This window comes from Ovis canadensis, chromosome 5 (assembly GCF_042477335.2).
Source record: "Ovis canadensis isolate MfBH-ARS-UI-01 breed Bighorn chromosome 5, ARS-UI_OviCan_v2, whole genome shotgun sequence".
In the NCBI taxonomy this organism is placed as follows: domain Eukaryota; kingdom Metazoa; phylum Chordata; class Mammalia; order Artiodactyla; family Bovidae; genus Ovis; species Ovis canadensis.
Genome location: NC_091249.1, coordinates 69,685,855 through 69,703,164, shown reverse-complemented (window position 1 = coordinate 69,703,164; position 17,310 = coordinate 69,685,855). Strand labels below are relative to the sequence as shown.

General features: G+C 43.3%; 1 protein-coding gene across 1 annotated transcript in view; it reads left to right on the top strand.

The window, feature by feature from the left end:
- PRELID2 (PRELI domain containing 2) overlaps positions 1-16,312 on the top strand; it is an 80,365-nt gene extending 64,053 nt beyond the window's left edge. Inside the window, exons 6-7 of the mRNA XM_069592327.1 lie at positions 11,431-11,500; positions 15,852-16,312. Coding sequence (XP_069448428.1) covers positions 11,431-11,490 — 60 coding nt within the window. The 3' untranslated portion in view covers positions 11,491-11,500; positions 15,852-16,312. The remainder of the gene's footprint in view (positions 1-11,430; positions 11,501-15,851) is intronic.
- The last annotated feature ends 998 nt before the right edge of the window (positions 16,313-17,310 follow it).

Genomic DNA, 17,310 nt, shown 5'->3' with positions numbered 1-17,310 from the left:
TACCACCCTGCTTATTTAAGAGGAATACTACCCTTGCAGTTCACCGAGTGAAGGGTGTTTGAATATATTTTTTTACAAGCCTCAGATTTTTTAATTGAAGGGAAGAATTTTATTAGATTTTATTAACATTCAAGACAGCTGTTAGAGTTAGAACATTATCCACATGGGGGTTATTAATCCACACAGGAGTATCTGGGACCCAACAGTAAAAAGGGTATGAGCCTAAGGATTAACCAATAATGGAGAAGGCAATGGCACCCCACTCCAGTACTCTTGCCTGGAAAATCCTATGGGTGGAGGAGCCTGGTAGGCTGCAGTCCATGGGGTCTTGAAGAGTCAGACGCGACTTAGTGACTTCACTTTCACTTTTCACTTTCATGCATTGGAGAAGGAAATGGCAACCCACTCCAGTGTTCTTGCCTGGAGAATCCCAGGGACGGGGGAGCCTGGTGGGCTGCTGTCTATGGGGTCGCACAGAGTCAGACATGACTGAAGCGACTGAGCAGCAGCAGCAGCCCTGTTTAGTTAGCAGTTGAAATATTAGAGCAACTTTTAAAAGTATCAGCTATGTTATTACTTCCATTTCTTAAGTCTCTCTTTCCCCCACATCATTTCATTGCAGGGCTTGGGAATTTTAAAGAACTTTTGCATCTGTAAGTGCTACCCAGTATTTTTCCCCCCACCTCTGCAAATGATTGATGCTTAAAAAACAGCAGGTGGTTTATCTTTAGATTTTTTTGTGTGTGTATAGAGATTTTTCTCTTTTAGGGTTGTATATGTAGCTTTTGTCCTGGCTGCTCTTGTTTTGTGAAATTAAATGCTTTTAAAAAAAGCATCTGTGTTGTCACTCCCCAGGCCATGTGAAGGATGGGCAGTGAAGGTGAGCTGTTACATCTCTGTTGCTCATGTTCCCTTGGACGCTGGCCAAGCTGTAACTTGATTCCTCATTCGCCCTCCTCCGGTTTTGTCCCCAAGAAGCAATGATCATGATTAGCACTGAAAGGCCTTTCAGGGGAAGTAAGGGCTCTCCGGATTGACATTTGACAATCAAGCAAGGAGTTCTAATCAGCAAATGCTGTGCTGAAACAGAAGCGCTTCCAGTGCCCAAGTGTGTCCTCTGATTTCTGCAGGGTGCATGAAGGAGCTTCACTTGCTATCAACAGAACACGAAATGGATTTGGAGCTGTGGTGAGGTGCTTTTATTCTTAGGACAGTTCCAAGAACTGTATGTAATTTGTTTTCACCTGCCTCCCCTAAATTTGTAAGATTAAAACCACCCAGATACAGATAGAAATAACTCTGTGATGGCAGGAAGGACTATGCCCAAGGTGAAAAGAGGATAAACAGGAAAGCTAACAAATCTCTCTAGGGAGGTGGTGTGTTTAGGGCTTAGAGTCACAACCTGGCTGTGACTCTGGACTCTGCACTTACTAGCTGGGAGCCTTTGATCAAGTTTCTGCCCCCGTCTGAATTTCGCTTTCCTCAGGGCTTCCCAGGTGGCTCAGCAGTGAAGAATCTGCCTGCCAATGCAGGTGATGTGGGTTCGATCCCTGGTTCAGGAAGATGCCCTGAAAAGGAAATGGCAACCCACTCCAGTATTCATACCTGAAAAATCACATGGACAGAGGAGCCTGGTGGGCTACATTCCATGGGGTCAAAAAGAGTCGGTCGTGACGGAGCAACTGAGCACAAGTACACACATTTCTGTTTCATAGGTTGGGTTTGAGGGCTAAATAAGACAAGGCCTGTGAAGTGCTCGGCACAGCCCGCTGGGCCCAAGCCTCTCAGAGATAAGTTCTGTCAAAAGGCTTAGATTCTACCTAGTTCTGTCTCTATTGCAGATGACTTCTGTGACCTAGGAAGGCTGGTTTGCCCTGCTGAGCTCAGTATTATCAGGCAGCAGTATTACTAACTCTTAGAGGTGATGTTGGGAGCAAGTGAAATATGCTCTGTGTTCATAAAATATGAACAGGCACCAGGTGAGCCCCTGCTTACGGTTCCTCCAGGTCACTGACCACCAACTGAAGGAGGGTCCCTTGTCGCGGGCGTCCCACAGCACCAGGTAGCACATAGAGATGCGAAAGTCCTCTAAGTCTGTGAGGCCCTCCAGTCAGACTTAGGTCCATAAAGAGATCGGTAGCTACTTTCCAGGCCATAGGGAGAATGGAAAGTAATGCTTAATGACACTGTCATGTGTCAGCAGCTTTGAGTCTTGCCTCTTTGAATCCTCACAGCGATCCTACAAGGTTGTGTGTGTGTGTGTGTGTGTGTGTGTGTGTGTGTGTGTGTGTTCTCTTCCCTCCTCCCATTTCACAGACACAGATGCACTGTGAGTACCCACTGTGGAAAAAGTGGGAGAGATCCAGGTTTAAATCCCGGGGTGGCTGCTTACTACCCATGTGACCTTGAGCAACCTGTTCAGGCCTAGTTTCCTTACCTGTAATGATGAGAGTAAAAATATCACCTTGTAGGACTGTTGAGAGGATTAAATGTGATAATGTAGGCAAAGCCCCGCAGCATTGAGTATGCCCCAGATAAATTGTTAGCCTCAGTATTGTTGAGGTCTGGTGGGATGGGTTGATAGGTTTATTATTATTTTTTATTTTGGCTGTGTCAAATCTTAGCTGCAGCACAAGGGGTCTTCATTATGTCATGGGGATCTTCCATTGGGGTGCACGGGTTCAGTAGTTGCAGTGAGTGGGCTTAGTCACTCCACAGTTTGTGGGATCTTAGTTACCCAACCAGAGGTGGAACCCATGTCCCCTGCATTGCAAGGTGGATTCTTAACCATAGGACCACCAGGGAAGTCACAGGCTTCGGTGGGATATAGTTTTGACCAAAATAAGGCTTTGGAAAATTATATTTTGTTCAAAGAAAATACATAATTCAAAGTCAACAGACTGGCCCTGCTTGTAAAGAAGGCTATTATAGAAATTTGAGAATTTAGGGGAAGTAGAAGGGTGAGATAAAAGATTAAAAGAAAATTGTCTGGGCATCCATTGGATTTATCTATTATCTAGGCGACAGATTTATTTATTCTTTTAGGGACAGTTCACTGATTAAATGTACAAGCATGTTGTTAGCCATTGTCTCTCTCAGAATGGGGGAAAAACAAGAGGAAATTATGACTGAGCAAAAAACCTGATGAATAGCAAAAAAAAAAAAAAGCTAATAAAGGGAATTGATAGGAACCCTGTTGTCTTTTAGTTTGGTAGGATAAAAGTTGGCACAAGACTTGGTACTGGGACCCTTTGGTGCCAGGCACCAAGCCAGTGCTGCTTCAGTGTAAGGAAGATTGTGTTGTAATGAGGCCTGAGACAGAAGGAATAAGGAGTACAGAGCATCCCATCAGTGGAGGTTTCTAAGCAAGATGATCAGTTGTCAGAAACGTCATAGGTGGATGTGGCACTGGATGGGAGGGTAGCCTGATGTTTGAAAAAATCACTGGGCTTCCCTGATGTCTCAGCAGGTAAAGAATCCACCTGCAGTGCTGGAGACACAGGAGATGCAGGTTTGATCCCTGGGTGTGGAAAATCCCCTAGAGGAGGAAATGGAAACCCACTCCAGTATTCTTGCCTGAAAAATCCTGTGGACAGAGGACCCTGGTGGGCTACAGTCCACGGGGTCTCAAAGAGTCGAACACAACTAAGTAAAAATTTACTGCTACAAGTCACATTTAAAAAAATTAAAAAAGAAAATACACTTACTGAGTCACGTTGGATTGTGGAAGACCAGTGACTAAAGGCCTTTAGCCGCTAAAAGGTTGATTTCAAGTCAAGGATCATTTCAAATTGGCAATATGGAATAGGTTCTGTCATCTTTCATTGTGATATTTGATCCCAGGACAACTCCCTAAACTGGATGGGCCACTTTCATTCTTTCCTGAGAGTTTCTTATCTGGACTAAATAATATAGTGTCTTTTGCAAGTTTTTAGATTTTTGTTATTTGGGGATATATTCTTTTCCTTTACAAATCTGAGATTAAATATTCTCCTGAAGAAGAGAGGAAGATTTATAATGTGAAGCAGAGACATCTGAATTATTGAATCAATTTAATGTTCTGCAGTTACACCTAAGAATTTTGAGTTACTTATCAAAATAAAAATGAATCTTACTCAAGAGTTTATTAGCCCCTGTGGGAAAATGATACTGAAGTCATACAGTCTGTTAGGATATTCCTACTTGAAAAGTGTTGTATTTAAAATAATTTGTAGATGTGATTAAATATTGATTTGTGTATTAAGAATCTTGTCACTTAGTTCGGGTGCAGGGCTGAAATATCTGATTTATATATATATCAGGCTTTTTGAGCAGATCAATACGGAAAGGAAGAAAAACTCTTGCTGTGTACCCAACGTCACACTAGGTGCTTTAATACATGCAGTCTCATTAAAACTCTACCGCCCTCCCGTGTTCTAGGGACCTGAATCCTGGACTCTTAATCCTGACTGTTGTTGTAGTTTAGTCACTAAATCGTGTCTGACTCTTTGCATCCCAATGGACTGCAGCTCACCAGGTTTCCCTGTCCTTCGCTATCTCTCGGAGTTTACTCAAACTCATGTCCATTGAAGCAGTGATGCCATCCAACCATCTCATCCTCTGTCACCCCCTTCTACTGCCCTCAACCTTTCCCAGCATCAGGGTCTTTCCAGTGAGTCAGTTCTTTGCGGCAGGTGGCCAAAGTATTGCACTGAAGCTGAAGCATCAGTGTCAGTCCTTCTAATGAATATTCAGAGTTAATCCTGATTGTCTTGGGTGAAATCAAGATGAGCCTTGGGGCTCATCCAAAAAAAATCATCTCTAAGGCAGATAGGAGGGTAAAATAAGCCAATGCAGATAGAACACTCAGCACAGTGCCTGGCACACAGTTATGTGCCAGGACAGTTTAACTCTTACTGTAGTCTGGTGTTATCCCAGTTTAATAAATGAGAGATGCCAAATATAAAAGCCTCAGAATAAAAGACACTTTATTGTGGAAAAGATCTTTTCCTCGAGAAGCATTGAGCAGTGTTTCTCTTCCTGAGTGTGGATTCCTCCCTTTCTGTCTCTCCCTCCCTCCCCGTCCCCCTTCCTCATTCCTTCCTTCCATTCTACAGTTGAAGTGGGCTAGAGGCAGGTCACTTGGAGCCTTCTAACCATGGTAAAGAAGGTGAATTTTACTATAAAAGCAGTGGAACACTGAAGCAGGGAAAGCAACATTTTCTTATTCTGCCTCTTATGGGTACTGTTACGATTCTACATAAAGTAAATAAAAAGATTCTGGGGAAGTTTTCTGTAAACCAACTTAGAACAGTTGAGAATCAAAAGAAGTGAGGTTTTTAAAGTAAACTTGCTGCATACGTTCTTATCAGGAGGTGAGTGGTTTTATAATGTACACTCGGCACCTGGGACGACCTCGCTTTCTAGCTCCTCTTGGCTGATCCGGATGGTTTTGGTCCCATTTTCAGTCCCCTGACTCTACTGTCAGCTCTTTCCACAACATTCCCTCCCTTTCATCGTTCATACTTCTGTTCTTTCTTTGCTTTTTTCATTTCCTATGGCAACTTGTATTATCCTGACCTTTTACCACACTTTCTAGGTTGCTAACTACTGGGCCGATCGCACTGTAATTCCAAAACTAACACTCATCAGCCTGGCATTCAGAACTAATCAGTTGATCAGCCTTATGTTTCATAAATATTGAGCATGTGTTTTGTGCCAAATTCTGCACTAGAGAGTAAAAATTCAAATGTAGTTAACTGTTGTTCCCTGTCTCTGAGCACCTTCTCATCTAATGTGGTAGCCTTGTAAACCGATGATTAATTGGTTGAATGATAGATTCATTCATTCAGTAGACATTCACTGCAGGCCTTCTGTGTACTGGACATTGTTCTTCTAGGGGTCACAACTTGTACAAGACAGACAAGGCTCCCAGCCTTATGGAATTTGCATTCTAGTGAGATTAGATGATCAGGAAAGAGATTTAGATGTACGACTATTTATTTACTGAGTATTTACCAGAAGCTGGGTACTCTGGTAACCAGATAAAACATTATTTGGACTGATTCTTACGAAAGGCCTATGTTACTACATCATCTCCCTTCAAAGATGAGATAGTTGATGATTAGAGAATCTAAGTAAAAAGCCCAAACTTTCACAGTTAAATTGGACTCGGCCCTAAATCTGAGTGTTGTTGCATAATTACAGGGCTATTTGTGGGATGTTGTATGTGCTTTTGTCTCTTCTAGGAAAGAGCAGAGCTGAGGTGGGAGGAAGGGTGTGTGTGAGCAGGTGGCGGTGGGGGGCGTGGAAACATGGGAAGTGTAATACTCTCATTCCTGCTGCATCCAGTCCACTTCCTCCCCCTTCAGGAAGGCGCCGCTTAACCACACAAGCACTGATGTTCCCACCCCCATGCCTGTTGTTAGTCCCCGCTCTGCTTGACATTCCCCTCGCTCTTTATGTCACATTCACAGCCAGGCTTGGGTCTTGTTCAAACCATTCATCTTCCAGCAGCTTCCCTAGGTCCTCCCTTCATGCAGGATCAGTCTGTACTTCCCTTCTTCCATTGAACTTTTTTTTTTTCCAAACATGATAATGCTTCTCAGAGGCTGTCTTGTTTTTCAGTTTTTATTTTGCATTCCTTGTAATTCCTCCCAAGAAATCGACGACCCCTTGAACAGAAGCATCATGCCTTACATGCATCTTGTTCCTCACAGCATCAGTGCAGTCTTTTATACACAGTGGGCGCTAATATTGTCTCTGGTACTTATTCCAAAGCCATGATGCACAAGAAAGCTTTCTTTTCCACAGTAGGAGAAGTCTTCCAGTGCTTAAGCTGGTTATCACAATACCTAGCTTCTGGTTAAACACTAAGTACTCAAGTAGTTATTCTTCATCTAATTATGACCAATCTTGTATTATTGTGATAATTAGGTGAGCAGCTCTTTTGTTAAGAGCGCTCTACAGATGTGTCTTTTAGAACTGCTTTGGAACTTTGTAATTTTTTTTTAGCTGGTGTGATCTTAGTTCCCTGACCAGGGATCACACCCAGGCCTCTGTCAATGGAAGTGCAGAATCCTAAACACTGGACCACCAGGGAATTCCCTAAGGACTTTGTAATTTTTGTAAGGTCTGATATTCCTCTCTCTGTATGTCATACTCACAGCCAGGCTTGGGTCTTACTCAAACTGCAGCTTCTACAGTCTTCCTTCATGCCAGGCTCCTCAGGACTTCCTGGATTTAAGTCAGAGCTTCTTAAGGAAGCATCTGTTTGATAATAAAATAAATATACTGTCTGGATCTAGCCACCTTTAATAACTTTCTCTGCCTCCTTTTCAGGCAAGCTTTTCATTTTCTGTAATAATTAGCTTTCTCATATGCTCTGAGAATGGGGGAATTTGTGAAGTGTTTTGAATTTGAAAAATGCGACTCTGGGTCTCCTCATTGGGGACCCATCTGGCCAGCTTAGCCCTGGAATGAAGGAGATGAGAGTGGGAGGGCTCCCATGTCTGTACATTGGCAAATAGAGAAAGATGACTTGGAAACCGGGGGAAAAATGCTCAGAGGGAAGGAAATAATAAAATCCAGCTGCTTTATGGCTTCTCAGTCCAGAAAGCTTTTGAGTTAAGCTCCGTCTATAAAGGTGGATCCAAGTAATGTTTGTTTTGCATTTCAGGCATCATTGTGTGATAAGTGGTGTAAATTTAGCCCCTTTAAGCCTGATCTCTTGGGAGTTGGATTTTAAGAGACTTTATTTGAAAGGACTCCATCGATTGGGTTTTGATTTGGTCCCTCCTTACCAAAGAGAGTACTAAATAATGGCTGGGCCTCCCTGGTAGGCCTTTTTTTTTGTTTTTAATTCATTTTATGGGTCTCTGTATTTGCCCTTGTTCTCCACCTTCTATTTCTAACTGTTCTACTTAAAAAGACTGAAGTGATGTGAAAGAGGGGGTAAAAGGGAAAGAAAATCAACTGTCACATTGTAAGCTTAATTGATTCAATAAATAATGTCTTTCAATTCCCAAGGCAAACCCCAAAGTCTTCACTTACGTCAGCTAGCTCTCGGCTCAGTAAATGGTGGCGTTCTTAATTTAGACAGATGGAAAGAGTTCACTGGTGCTCACTTCTAAGGAAGGAGTCTGCTTTTCTGGTTTTAAAGACATACTGACTAGAGTTTGGGGCCCACTCTATAAAAAGAAGCTTGCAACAGAATTAACATGGCTGTTTTTATTCATTCTGAAAAGAGAAGGAAGGCATTTAATTATTGCCCAGGGATTAGTTGAACCAAAGGGAAAAGAAGAAGAAGAAGAAGAAAAAAAAATGAGACAAGGGGAATGAAATCTACTAGTCCATATGTTCCACGCAGGCAAGGATTTAGATTTGTTCACCATTTACTCTCCAGTGCACATGGGCAGGTGCCCAGTAAATATTTGTGAACTGGTTCTGTTGTTGAATGAGTGAGAGCAGAATTAGTTTAAATGTCATTCCACTTGTTTCATTCCCAACTCCTCCTTTCCTGTCTAATTAAAATGGTAAATAGCTCTAAGAGTATGTGCTGTATCTTCCGAAATGATTAAGGACAGTTGTTTCATCAGTGTCCGGAGGTGGTATCCAGCTGCTTTTTTTTTTAAAACAAATTCTCATACTTGAACACGTCGTGCTTCAGAACCACTAGAGGGCTGTCTGCAGACTCCACGCTCCAGCCTTGGAAGTTCCGATTGTAGGGGTCCGGGTAGGGCTGGGAATCTATTTGCTTTTGTGGGTTCCCCTAGTAATTCTGGTGTGCAGTTGCACTGTTTAGTCAGCCTCCGGGTGCCCTGAACTCTCTGGTCTAAGTGATGCCTTGGTAAAAGTGAGGAGCCTGAGGTACCCAGCAGGATACTCAGCAGGGCGCCTGGCCCTATAGTCTGATGTTTTGGTTCGCCCCATAGTCCATGCTTCTTGGCATCAACAAGATCCTTTAGTTAATATTTCTTCCTTTCGAGATAGTGGCTATATTTGTGGTGCTGGAGAAGACTCCAGAGAGTCCCTTGGACAGTAAGGAGATCAAACCAATCTTAAGGGAACTCAACCCTGAATACTCATTGGAAGGACTGATGCTGAAGCTGAAACTCCAGTATTTTGGTCATCTGATGCAAACAGCTGAGTCATTGGAGAAGTCCCTGATGCTGGGAAAGATTGAGGGCAGAAGGAGAAGAGGGCATCAGAGGACGAGAAGGCTGGATAGCATCACTGAAGCAATGAACGTGAACTTGGGCAAACTCTGGGAGATGGTGAGGGACAGGGAGGCCTGGCTTGCTGCAGTCCACGGAATTGCAAAGAGTTGAACATGACTGGGTGACTGAACAACAGCAACAGCTGGAAATCTGAAGGACCTTTGGAAACCTCAAGGAGCCTCAAGGAAATGTTAACTTTTGTTTAGTGTGCTTTGGTGGTGGTGTTTAGTTATTAAGTTGTGTCCTACTCTTTTGCGACCCAATGGACTGTAGCCCACCAGGTTCCTCTGTCCATGGGATTCTCCAGGCAAGAATACTGGAGTAGGTTGCCATTTCCTTCTCCAGGGGATCTTCTCGACCTGAGGATTGAACTCATGTCTCTTTCATTGCAGGTGGGTTCTTTACTGCTGAGCCACCAGGGAAGCCCTCAGTGTACTTTAGTACTCAGTATAGTGTGCTGTCTTCTCTAGAGATGCATTCCCCTCCTGTGGCTCAGAACAAACCCCGGGTAGGAAGTCCCTACTGTCTCCTGTAGGTCCACTCAGGACCTGCTTGACTGTGGGAAGCACCAGTTAAAAATACAGCACTGTGGGGTCCACTAGAGTCCTCCAAAATCAAAGCCTTACTGCGTGGGGCCTGAGGCCTGCAATTTAAGTTAGCGTTGTTATCCTCTGTCCTGTCCCCGAGTGCAGTGTGTCCCATTTCTGATAACCCAGTTTTGAATTCCTTGACACTCCATTTCATACATCAAAACCCTGCCTTTCCATCTAAGGTTTAGCCTCTGATCTATAGAACTTGTCCTTCAAGAATGAAAGAGGGAGTACCTGCTCTCTTCTTTCCTTCAGGGTAGAACTTGACCAGCTGAGGTGGGTGGGCTGGCAACTTGATGTGTTCAGCCTTGGTGTGAGCCTTGTGATGTTAAGGGGTGCCCCTGAAACCAGAATTCAGCGTCTGTGTTCTTCCTCTGGCTTTATTATTTAATAGCTGTATAATGTGGGGGGAATTACTAAACCCTCTTTGAATTTCTGTTTTCTTCATCTGTAAAATGAGGGTGTCTGTTCAGGAATTTTGTGTGTATTAAACAAGGCTGGGCTCTCTGACACAGGCTCGGATGGGGATTTGTGTGCAGAGGGTTGCTTTAGTGGGCTCTTGGGAACAATGCTTGTGAGGGAGTGAGGGAAGCAGGCAGAAAGAAGGTAACCGTGAACTGCAGGTGTGATGAAGGCCTCAGCCCAGGGGGAACTGTGGCAATGGGATGCCCTTCCGAGTTGTCCCAAATTGACACAGGGGACTGGGTCTTTCTACCTTATACTGGCCAGCCATCCGATGTGGGCCACTCCTGGAGAGGGGCATGACCTCGGGTACCGCAGCTCCCTTTGGCTGAAGGTGGCTGTGTGCTGGCAGCAGCCTGTGGTGCTGGCAGAGGGGGAGGATCTCTGTAATGCACCTTGTACCCACCGCCAGATAACGGTGGACCAGATAACACCCATGCAGACCTTAGCAGCGAGTCTAGCACTTGTGTGAGTAAACACAGGCATAGCTCCTTTAATCACACCTCACAGATATTGCACATTTTACAGACTGAAGGCTCGTGGCCACCCTACATCAAGCAAGTTTATTTTTTTGGCCGTGCTGGGTCTTTGTTGTGGCATGTCAGCTTCTCTGGTTGTGGCTTGTGGGATCTTAGTTCTCTGACCAGGGATCAAACCCATGTCCCCTGCATTGGAAGGCAAATTCTTAATCACTGGACCACTAGGGAAATCCCCAGGCAAGTCTTTTGGCATCATTTTCCCAACAGCATCTGTTCATTCCGTGTCTCTGTGTCACATTTCAGTAATTTCTGACTTGTTCGTCGTCATTATACCTGTTACGGTGATCTGTGATCTCTGATGTCACTAGTGTAGTGTTAACTATCACCATGATTATTCCAGCTCTGGCACTGCCACTTAGTAGCTGGATCACAGTAAGTCGCTTGAATTGCTTTCTTATGTTTAAAATGGAAGATTCACAGCTCTGCTCTGTTTCCCCAAGTAGTTCTGAGCACATGTGGAGATAATGTATATAAAATTGCTGAATGGAATATTATAAAAATGTGAGATATGACTACAAGCCTACTTTTCTGAAATGAATACATGGCCATTGCTTGGATTCCTTGAAGCGAAAGGTTGTGATAAATGTAAAAGTGCTTGTCCATGAAATGTGGCATTTTGATGTTTCTTTCTTCTCTCCATAGGGAATTAGAATAATGGAGATGCTGCTAGAGGAACAGTGTGGTGCCCCCTTAGCCGAATAAAGAATCACCAGTGAGTACCAAAAGCAAAATCAGAATTATTTACTCAAGCCATGTCTTCATGCTTCTAAGCCCAAGTATTATGCTTCAGCCTCCCTGGGCTATTCTTGCCGTATGTTTCCCAGTTATACTCACAGGATGCTTCTTGCAAGTGTTTTTGTTATCTGTTCTATATACCTTTATTTGCTTGGTTCTTTGATTTTCAGAGCAGTTTTGTACTACGTGCTGGGTTACAACTGCTCTTAGATTGTTTAAACTGCTCAATACAATCCGCTGTGATTGCCACCCTCAAGATAGCATAGGTTGTAGAGACTGCAGTTCACAATTAACTGACGCTTAATTTTATTGTCCCAAGAACAGTGAAAGCAGGGGTTTAAAGCTGTATTTGGAGTAGGAAAAAAATAAGAAAGGGGCATGCTGATTGATCAGTAAAATACAGATATTTCATCAGTCATGTATACTCCTGCCGATTGGGGGTGGCTATCTGAGATGCTATTGAGGAGGATTCCAAGGCCTGGAGAATAACCTCGGGCTCTGGATGAGAGTGTTGTGATTGATTAGCAATGCCTGCCGTGGGCAGAGGATGGAAGAGATAGTACTTGTGCTGGAGCGCACGCCACTTTCAGGGCAAGTGATGTTGGGTTAACAGATAAGCAGGGGGATTCCAGAAGCATTTCCTTTTCAGTTCCTTAAGTTTTTATTAGCTACATCAAGGAGAATGACATGCTTGCTGGGAAGGGCAGAACAAAGTTATCTGAGAGACTAAAAGCCTAATATAAGTTAGTGGATTTGCATGTTACACACTTTATCTGACTTCAGTTTTTAACATCTAAGAGAAGGTAAAACCTTTGAGTAGAACAAACATTGTCATGGGTAATTCAGAATTACCTCAAAGCTCCTTATTATATTGGCTTTAAACTAGAGTATACATGGTCTTGTATAAATGACCTGGTCTCTAACTTTGATATCCAATAAAGTTTGAGAACAGTTAACCAAAGAAGAAGCAAAATGAATATTTGTATACAAGAACCTCAGCATTCAAAGCATGCTGGCCAGGCCTGGGCATGAGGATTGGAGAATTATAAAGGGTTTCTGCTTGTTAGCAAGTTTGACTCCATTCTGATGAATATTAAACCTCTGTATACTTAACACATACTGATACATCTGTTTATTACTGGAAGGGCTAAGCAAGATAATTTCATCTAGTGAAAGCCTGGCACATGGCAGGTGCTCAAAAAATGTTGGCAAGGAATCAACATGTGGTGTGCTCCCACATCTGCTCTGTTCTTGGGAACGTTGTGGAGAGTAACTCAGCCACATCCCCCTGTTTTTGCAGACTGGCCTCTTTGTGAGGCTTACCAAGGACCTCTTGTGCTTGTGCACTTGGCACAGAGCCCATCTTACCCTGCAGGGTGGAATCTAAAGTCAGGTTAATTAGAGAATGAGGAACTCCTCTTACAAGTATATATCGGTTTTCAGACTTTAAACCAGCGATTTGGAAACTTTAGTGAGTGTCAGCATCAGGTGGAGAATTTGGTAAACGCAGAGTGGTGAGTCCCACTCTGAGTTCCTGATTCAGGAGGTCTGGGTGGAGCCTGGGGCTTTGTGCTTCTGACCAGAGTCCAGGGGATGCTGGTGAGGCTGGTCCAGGGACCACACTTTTAAGAATGATTGCTTTAAATAAGTTCTCATCTTGGAGTTGGAGACAGCTGAAATGCAAGGATCCTGCAAAAGCTGATAGCTGGCATTTTGAAATTATTGTGTAGATCTTCCATCAACTTTAATCAGAGGAGTAATCTTTTGTGTGTGGCTTTTCCCTGATTTTAGCATCTCAGCCTCTTCCTGTTTGCCACTTTTATCTTTCCTTCCCCTTCCTTAAAGGTTGACAGGCTTCACAGTGGAGCAAAGATGACTGAAAAGGGTTGAGACTCAACAACACCTCGTGTTTGAAATCATCAGCTTGTGGTTTTAATTTAAAGGGTTATAGTGAAAAAGCGGAAATTTAATAAGCATTACCTCCCATCTTAAATGATCCATGTTCTTGTTTTTTGGTTTTGGTTTTACTGTGGTGGAAAGCTAAGTCATGATCCCGAGGCTTTTTGTTGTTTCTAAAAAGCAACCAGTTCTCCTCCCTGAAGTGAAGAATTTGAGGTCTGGATGCCATGAGGAGTTGGGTGCAAGAGAGCTGCATTTAATGCCTTTAATGCAACAGAGTTCCTGAAGGATTTACATAGTTCAGACTGTCATCATTTATGACCAGTTCTCTCAGGAGCAAATATGAATTAAGGACTGTATACTCTTACCACAGGGGTCTACAGTCACTGCAAATTAGGGGCTATGGCCAAGGCTTTATGCTTTTTTCAAAATTGGCTTCATTGCTCAGTTAAATTGCCTTCATCAGCACAATTAAATTGACTAATTTCAGTGTATGACTCCATAAGTTTTGACAAATGTGTAAGGCCAGACCGCGGGGCCATGACGGGCCGCCCCTCCTTTCCCTCCCGCCAGCTAACGGAAGGCGCCTCCCGGATCCGGGGGACCAATGGCAGCACACTTCCCCGGCTAAAACCGCCCCACCCCAGCCACTTAGAAGGACCTGTCAGCCCGCGACGCCTTGGCCTGGCGACCTATCTGAACCCCCGTCCATCTAGCCTGACCATCCCTCGCAAGGAACGTATAAAAGCCTCCCCCAACACGGTCCGTCTGGGCGCGGACTTCCGCCACCTGCCTCATTCGGGTCTGGGAACCCCGCCCGGGAGCGCTTCCCCATTAAAAGCCCGTTAGACACTCTTTTTGGTGTCTTGGTCGTCTTTACCTAACAAAATGTATACAGCTATGTAAGCATCATGAAAAACACGATATGGAACATTCTGAGGCATTGCTGTTCCTGTAGTGCTGTTGCCAGCTTATTGCTCCCACCTTTTAGCTCATTTTTTGGACTATTTTTACAAAATTTTGGCAAGTTTGAAATATGCCTATCTTAATGGAACTTTTTATTTTCTCAAAATGACATTTGCCAGAGTGGGAGAATGTAGGTAGGGAAACTTCCTTTTATGTGCAATAAAATGCTACATTAAAAGAAAGGGCTGAGGGGAGGTGAGGGGTAGGGATTAGCTCCATAGCTAAAGAGTAGAAGTCAGCCAACTGTAACCCAGAGGTCAAATCTAACCTGTGGCCTCTTTTATAAATAGTTTCATTGAAATACAGCTTTGTTCCTGGTCATGTTCCAGCTACAGCAGAAGCATAGAGCTGTGACATATCTTTTACTATCTGGCCCTTTAAGAAAAGTTGTCGCTCCCCTGGATTAGAGTTTGATGGCTCCTATGTTAACACGAGGTGGCCTCCTGGTGGTGGTATGGTCTTTGTTTTGTTTTAAATGTATCGTTTGATCACATCTTGCCTCTAGTCCAAAGTTAATAATAGCATGAGCGTTAACTCTGACCACCATTTGGAGAGTGTTATTTTAAGGCATGAAAAAGCATTAGAATGATCACAATGATGAAGCTAAGACACCAGCAATAGTGATCATTAAAATTGCTTCATAAAGTTCTAGTGCACATACATAGTGGGGTAGAAATATAGGCATTTTGTTTAGCAGATGCAGTAGCCCTCTGATGGGGCGATACTTTAGGTGCCATGTACAGTGTACTCAGATTTTGAGCTTTGGAATGTTGCAGTTCTTAACAGTGTTTTAAAAAAGCATTCCATGGGGTCTGTACAAATGTGTCCAAGGAGGTGTTGCTTAATATTTTTATATGCTACTATACATTTCGAATGTGCATAATTTAAAATCACACATAGAACCTGACCACATTGTGCAGGGTTACCACCTCACACTAACGATGCTTCCATATCTCAGTGGCATGTGTATTCTAGTTGGTGTTAATAGTTAGAAGGTGATTTTGTCCTGAGCCAAGAGGGAGGTGCATAAATCTCACTAACCAGTCTGCTTGCGGTGTGCTGCTGACACATCCATCTGATAGATTTTTGATTTCCTGTCATTTTTGAAGAAGACAAATAGCCCTGACATCTGTTTGTTCTTGCTGCTGGCAGTTGGGAGGCCGGGCCTGGTGAGGTTTGATAACATAGTCACCTTCTTTCACATCGAAATGAATAAGACCTCAGTTTTCGCTATATCTTAACTTCCTTTGAACCAGCTCCTCTGGGTAGCTGGACTTAATAAAATGAGGTGCTTGCTTTGTTCGAAGATCATTAGGAGGCAGAAATGCAATTTCTTCAAGAATTATCCATAGTGATAGAATTCAAGTGACTCTTAAGAGTTGCTTCAGAAAAAGCGGGCAAATAAGTATTGACTGTTGAGACATGTTTATTAGGTGATAAAGCCTGTTTGCTTTCTCTTGCAGGGAAGCTGTGTTGTGTCAACTTCTGCTCGAGAATCTTTCCTTGGACACAACACATCCAAAGACATGGGTTTATAGATACAGGTTTAAGGATGTGGTGTTGGCAGCTTACAGAAGAGGAGACTTTCCTGCTGGCACTTGACGTGATCCATGCCCCTGAAAGTCAGCCCCAGAGACAGGCTCTTGTGGGGCTGACATCTTCTGGCTGATTCTTACGGCACAAGCTCTGCAATTTTACAAATAAAGAAAAAATCCCGGAGAAGGTGATGTCCAAAGAAAAAATCCTGGAGAAGCTGATGTCCGTCCTTCATCAGGACATCCTGCTGATTGCCTAGTGATGGTGTCAGGGCAGCCAGGGATGGGCCAGAGGCCTGGAAAATAATGTGTGTTTCTGCTTGTTCTCTGCATCATGGCTCATAGAATTCACAAGAGGATGCTGAGGCAAATAAAGGAGTTAAACCCGATACCTGACTCTTGGGTGGCCTGAAACAGAAAGAAATACACCAGACCTGTGTTGAGGTTAAGCCATAGTCATAGTAATGTTGAAGAGTCTCAGAAGTCAGGAGCACTTGGTTTTTTCTACCCAGCAATACAACGTACCTGCCACCAGCATAGCTTTTATAATGTGAACTGTGATTGGTCCTTAACACAACCTGGAGCAGGCAGGGGGGCTGTGGGTTGTCATCTTGGCCCCTTCAAACGCATTCTGGGATGTGGAGCAGATCACGTGACCTCTTGGTTCTTTTCACTGGGCAAATAGGGATAATCGGGCACAGATCTTTCTACTTGTGATGATTAAACCAGGGTGTTTGGTGTAAAAAGCGCAGGTCTGGGAGCCAAACAGACAGAACTGGGTTTGAACGTATGTGCGGCTCCCAGCAGCTCCATGATCATGTATGTAGTTTAAAGTCTTTCTGATACTCATTTTTAAAATTGTAAAATGGGGTTATAGAGTTAACCTTACGAGGTTGTTGTAACAATTGGACATGTGATTAAGTGCCTAGCATGCTTTTGGTACACAGAAGTAAATAGAAGCCATTATTATTATTATGTGATACTGTTTTGGAAATGTGCTTTTCCAGTGTAATGTAATGTAGTATTAGTGTTTGAAAATTAGATGATGGTAGTTTGCATTTCCTATGATCAGAAGCCAAAAAGTTAGTATGCACTACCTAAATGAAAGCTTGAAGAGAGGCAATAATTTGCAATTCATTTGAAGATAAAAATTGGGCCATTTCTGGAAAGTCTTGGGCAAATCATTTTTAAAAAAATATTAAAAAATTTTCCATTTAGTGCACTGATGAATTTCAGAGGAATTGTATTTTTCTTCTTCTTTTTTTTAAATACAAGCCAGCCACTGTGAGCTCCTCTTATGGTATTTGAGCTGTTTGTGCTGCCTGAGTTTTGTATCTCAGGAAAATTTCCCTTCATTTCCTTAGTGTTTCATCCTTTGGTTGGGTTC